This window comes from Neoarius graeffei, chromosome 18, assembly GCF_027579695.1.
Source record: "Neoarius graeffei isolate fNeoGra1 chromosome 18, fNeoGra1.pri, whole genome shotgun sequence".
In the NCBI taxonomy this organism is placed as follows: domain Eukaryota; kingdom Metazoa; phylum Chordata; class Actinopteri; order Siluriformes; family Ariidae; genus Neoarius; species Neoarius graeffei.
In genome coordinates, this window is record NC_083586.1 from 532,214 (window position 1) to 538,099 (window position 5,886).

General features: G+C 46.3%; 2 protein-coding genes across 2 annotated transcripts; both read right to left on the reverse strand.

The window, feature by feature from the left end:
- Positions 1–2,187: 2,187 nt before the first annotated feature.
- Positions 2,188–3,431, reverse strand: LOC132865851 (cyclin-K-like). Its single transcript, XM_060898343.1, has 2 exons — positions 3,245–3,431; positions 2,188–3,136 (listed from the first exon to the last, which is right to left on the reverse strand). The coding sequence occupies exons 1-2, from the start codon at positions 3,427–3,429 to the stop codon at positions 2,431–2,433; spliced, it is 891 nt and encodes a 296-aa protein (XP_060754326.1). The 5' UTR covers positions 3,430–3,431; the 3' UTR covers positions 2,188–2,430.
- A 115-nt stretch (positions 3,432–3,546) lies between these two features.
- Positions 3,547–5,548, reverse strand: LOC132866552 (uncharacterized). Its single transcript, XM_060899378.1, has 6 exons — positions 5,482–5,548; positions 5,305–5,385; positions 5,019–5,196; positions 4,332–4,528; positions 3,845–4,209; positions 3,547–3,750 (listed from the first exon to the last, which is right to left on the reverse strand). Exons 1-6 carry the CDS (start codon positions 5,546–5,548, stop codon positions 3,547–3,549), a joined length of 1,092 nt encoding a protein of 363 aa, XP_060755361.1.
- Between the last annotated feature and the right edge of the window lie 338 nt (positions 5,549–5,886).

Consider the following 5,886-nt stretch of genomic DNA (forward strand, 5'->3'; position numbering starts at 1 on the left):
AGCCAGGAGAGGGCCATTCCCTTAACTCCCACAACATTTTCTAGTCTATCCAGAAGAATGGAATGATCAATGGTATCAAATGCTGCACTAAGGTCAAGCAACACAAGTAGCGAGACACAGCCCTGATCAGACGCCAACAGTAGGTCGTTTACTACTTTAACCAGTGCTGTCTCTGTGCTATGATGAGGTCTAAATCCTGACTGATACATTTCATGGATGTTATTCCTATGTAAATATGAGCATAACTGCTGTGCCACAGCTTTTTCAAGGATCTTGGAGATAAAGGGGAGGTTTGATATTGGCCGATAATTGGACAGCTGACAGGGATCAAGGTCAGGTTTTTTAATCAGGGGTTTGATAACTGCTAGTTTAAAGGATTTGGGTACATAGCCAATCATAAGAGAAGAATTTATTATTTTTAGAAGCGGTTCAATTACTCCAGGCATTATCTGTTTGAATAGATGTGTCAGTAAGGGATCTAGTACGCAAGTTGAGGCTTTTGATGTAGAGATTAATGAAAGTAATTCAGTTTCTTTTAGGGGAGTAAAACATTCTAACTGATGATCTGATACAGTTATATTGTTAACTACAAGGTCACTTTCATTGTCTAACCTTAAATTAGTAGTTTGAATTTTTTGTCGGATATTCTCAATTTTGTCATTAAAAAAATTCATGAAGTCGTTGCTACTACATACTGCAGGTGTGCATGTGTTGATAGTGGACTTATTCCTGGTTAATTTTGCTACAGTATTAAATAGGAATCTAGGATTATTTTTGTTATCTTCTATTAGGGAGGAGAGATATGTTGATCTCGCAGCACTAAGAGCTTTTCTATACTTCAGGAAGCTCTCCTTCCACGCCAATTTGAACACTACCAATTTTGTTTGACGCCATTTACGTTCCAAGGGACTCCATGTGAGGAGATTGGGTTGTTTTAGTGGCAAAACCCTTGAAGCTTACCACCTGGTATTCATGCAAATGGGAGTCAGAATACACTCCCCCAGAACAAAAGTCCGCTTCTGGGCAGTCGCCCTCATCTCATCATCTCTAGCCACTTTATCCTGTTCTACAGGGTCGCAGGCAAACTGGAGCCTATCCCAGCTGACTACGGGCGAAAGGCAGGGTACACCCTGGACAAGTCGCCAGGTCATCACAGGGCCGACACATAGACACAGACAACCATTCACACTCACATTCACACCTACGGTCAATTTAGAGTCACCAGTTAACCTAACCTGCATGTCTTTGGACTGTGTGGGAAACCAGAGCACCCGGAGGAAACCCACGTGGACAACATGCAAACTCCGCACAGAAAGGCCCTCGCCAGCCACGGGGCTCGAACCCGGACCTTCTTGCTGTGAGGCGACAGCGCTAACCACTACACCACCGTGTCGCCCGGGCAGTCGCCCAGGCAGTCGCCCACTTGAAAATAAACAAACAGCCAATGGAAACTCAGGCATGGTTCCAGAGAGCAACGAGCAGGCCAGGAAGGGCAGTTTGGGGGCCTTGCGGTTGTTAGTTGGACAAACCCTGAAGCACAGCAGGGGAATTAGCTCAAGTGGTAGAGTGCTTGCTGTGCACAGGCAGGGGCCCAATCTTTGAGCTCTCGGCGCATGCAGGAAACATCGTGAAAATAAACGCCAACGGAGTGAAGGGGATTTGGTGAAATTCTACCGTGGGCTTTTTGTGTGGAAGTGTATTAATGTTGTGTTTGAGTTGAAAGTTTGCAGGTTGTCGCGCCGGACGGGATTCGATACCGCGACACTTCTACATGGGGATCTGGTGAACTGTGTATATTAATAGTAATGCTTTCCCATGTTCATGTTAATTGTTTGATGGTAATAATAAAGTGGCACAGACACAATATGCTGGTTTTTTTTAGCTGCTACAACTGTTGACTTAGGATGATACACAGGATACAGTAACTTTATAGTAGACCTAATAAGGAGAGGTGTTTCTCCTTATATTAGTAGAATTACTACTAAAAGTTTGCCAATAATAATTATCTTCATATAGTCAGTCCATTTAATGTTCATGTTGTTTGATGGTGAAGTTAAGTGCACAAAGACAGTAACACAATATGTGGTGTATTTTGTATGATAAAGGTTTTTTTTATGATGATACACAGACCGAGACAAATACATCTGAGTGCAATCAATCACTTTTAATGTATCTGAAATTGGACAGTAAAAAACAAGAGATGAAACATCAAGTTTAAAAACCAAGCATGTATTTAATCACTCACACAAACCAATGTACAATTTACAGGGAGAAATGTGCATGAGTAAAGGGGGAAGGTTGTCAGGAAAACTATGTACATGTAAAAACTACATAATATATGTGGTATATACACACACACAAACACACTATATACAAGCAATAGCAGCAGAACTTATACACACACTATATACATATTGTACAATAGAAGAACTACTTTTGAGCTCTCTGTTCTTCCAACCACTCTTCAAGAGACTTGCCACCTGAGGCCTGGGAACAGAAAGTCACGCTCCCAAAGCGACTATGCCCATACTCTTTAGTCTTGGGTTTGCCACATTGGCTACACATGTTATATGTCGCACCCCTTACATATTTTCTTTTCTCCGCACTACCACTGGCCTCTTCAGCGGCTCGCCGACGCCTGTTCCTCTCTGTGTACCGTGAAACAGGAGGTGGTGGGCCAGCGGGAGGAGGCGGCGGGCCAGCGGGCGGAGGTGGCGCAGGTACAGATGGGGCTGCACCAGGTGTTGAGGCAGCCAAAGTCGTGGCTGGGAGCTGGAGAAAGGGAACAGGTGGTGCAGGAACAGTCATTGCTGGGAGCTGTACCAATGTGAAGGGAGTTGGCACTGGCAGTGCACTGGTGCCTAATGTTGCAGGGAGAGGAAAAACGGGTGGTGGGGTGGGGGCAATTGGACGGTCTTGGCGGTCTTTGGGGCAACGGCCTGGGCGTAGCAGAGGAGCCCGGCCCTCCAGATTCGGGGGGAACACAAATTCATGTCGTTGCCCAGATGATGCAGGAGGGACGATCAGTTTTTCCTGCGGCTGCGGAAGCTGGGCAGGGGCGACGGGAATTTGGGGTGCTGGAGTCAGTCCCTGAGTGAGTGTACTCATCTCCTGACCTTTCAGCCGCTGTTGAAACCTGAAATGAGAGAGTTTGTGGGAGGGTCATTTGTGTGTTCATGGGACAATTATGAGACCATTATTGTGTAAATTTGAGGGAAATCAATAAAAAAAGGGGGAGACCTACCACTGAATAAGTGTCCGCTGGTTGATTTGAAACAACTGAATTGTTGTATCTGCCATCAACCGTGGGCTGGCGATGATCAAGTCACGGATGTGGTGGTAATCATCCAGAATTCTGGTCCACCTGGGAGTGGAAACACCGGCCTTCCTGGTAGTGCACTTGTGCAAAGTGCACAAGCGTGTGCACATGGCGTCTACCAAGTGGCTGGTACCAGGCCACTGAGCCGGCCCCCCAGGGTGACCTATCAAGCTGCGCTTGACGCTCTCCACACCCGGTGTGACTCCAGACCGCTTCGGTGCCTTGAATCAACCAGACGACAGCCGCTCCTGGTGACGTGGCTGGTAGTCGATCCTCTCTTTGTCGCTGTCTGGGAGTGCCGCCCACAGCTGGATGACCTCGGTCACCTGTGGCTCAGTGAGGTAGGCGGCATCTCGCAGGTCCACCAGGTAAGCAGCCAGCTCTTGCACTTTGTCCCACCCAGGAATGCCATCCGGTCCAACGACGACGCCCTAAATAAAAAAAATTAAAAAGTATTCATTAGTAGTGGTAAATGTAAAATGTAGTAACATTAACTTGGAATTGAAATATCTGTTAGTGTCTTACCTGAGCCCCTGAAGTGGTGGCAGCAGCAGTAGCAGCAGGGTGCAGTCCTTGACCCGACGTGGACGGAACGGCGGCAGCAGCAACTGGACGCTGACCTCCACCCGTGGACGTGGACGGCAGTTCTGGTAGAGGTGGTGGTGAAGGTGCCCGACGCCTTGTGGTTGAGGGCCTCCTTTCAATGTCATGGTCATCGTCAGTCAGCACAGGAACTGTGATGTCCTCTGTCTCCTCCTCAAAGCCTTCGTCCTCAATGTCCTCGTCATCAATGTCCTCCACCAGCTGGTCCTCCTCCTCTTGGTTGTGGAGCGTTGGAGTAAGTGATATGCCAGTCTGGCTGTACAGGTACTCCATGGCCAACAATTCACCTATGAAAAGTAAAACAGAAAAACAGAAAATTGTTCATATTCAAGTAATACATTAAAATGTAACTATATGATACACTGCCTGAGGTAATTTTGTCCTTTTTGAATAAGTGATCAGTGCTAACCTGTGTAGACTCCAGGACTGCGGTACTGCTCATCCCAACGTTTTCCCAGAACGGCTTGGCTGAGCTGATCCACGGCCTCCTGCAGAACACTGCCGTAGGTGCGCATGGAAGTGGGTGCTTGAACAGAGTCCTTCATTCTGTCCTCGTTCCAGCGCATCAGTCCTTCCAGAAGAAATGTGAGGCGCTGGTACTGGTTCCTGATGGATAAATACATGAACACAAAAAAGTCAGGACCCCAGGTCACAGAATTATATGCCATGCTCCTCCTGTTATAACACAATTTCCATTACAACCAGACATACATTACAAAAGGAGTGTTACGCTCACATCACAAGTGAGAAATAATGTAGAGGAGGCATGGAGCCAGTTCACTTATTTTACTTTTCAAAGCCAGCGCTACAAATTCAACCAAAGAGTGAAACAAAACAAAAGCCAGAATATGAACTTTAAAGTCCTTCAAAGAGGCACGCCGCTCAAGATTGAACGGGAGGCACTGAGAAGGACGTCGTCTTGCCCTCGCTGCTCTCTCAATGTATTGTAACAATGTAACAATGTAATGTAATGTAATATGTACTACATGCGCATACACACACACAACGGTCCATAGAAGCAGCTACTGAAGGTTTCTATTCATAAGACAAATTACCTGTAAGTTAGCAGAGCTGGGAACTGGCTGCGGTGGCCAACATCCAGCTGGGCCAAGATATCCTCAGACCATGCAGGATATTTCTTGTTGGAGGAGGCATGACGGCTGTTGGAGGAGGCATGGTGGCTGCTAGAGGAGGCATGGTGGCTGCTGTTTGCAGCTGTGTCTCACACTCTTGTGTGGCACGCACAAGTTCCTCATCGTCGGCCTCAGAAGGGCCTGGAGCACAAATAGTAAAATTGTTAGGTAGGCCTACAGTTACACACAGACAAATGTACACAGAGACAACACACAGACATGAATGTATGGAAGATGGTGCTTGCTTACCACAGAGGAAGCGCAACTGTTGGGGAATGGGTTCTGGGCGCCGATGTGCAGTGCTGGAGCCAGACAATTGCGGTGCTGGAGCTGAAAAAAAAAGACCGGAAAGGTAAGGCAAAATGATTAACGCAACATACTGCATGCATGCATATTAACAGTTGGTGAATACTGAAAACCACTTACAGGGTTTCACAGGTGACACAAGTTTTTTGGCCAGCTGTGAGGGAGGCAAGTGTTTGCCTCCCTCCATGGTCGGTTTTAAAACAAATAAACCGTTTTGAGTACATACAAATACATTTCAGTACGCAGTTTGCCTTTTACATTTAATCGGTTTAGTCTGATTAAACAAATGCGACAATTTCCCCCTTCCTCATACAAGTAAGCAAGATTTCAGGTGGGCAGGCTGTTTGTTTGACCATTTAACCCGTTTTCACCAGAAATGAAGCACAACAACAAATTTTAAACCGTTTGGGTTTAATATCTTTTCGTATAAGTAAGAGATTTCCTTTACACCTACGTTAATGGTAGTCAATTACCACAGGCAGAAGAACAACACCGTGTATCACGAAACTTTACGAATTTTATGCT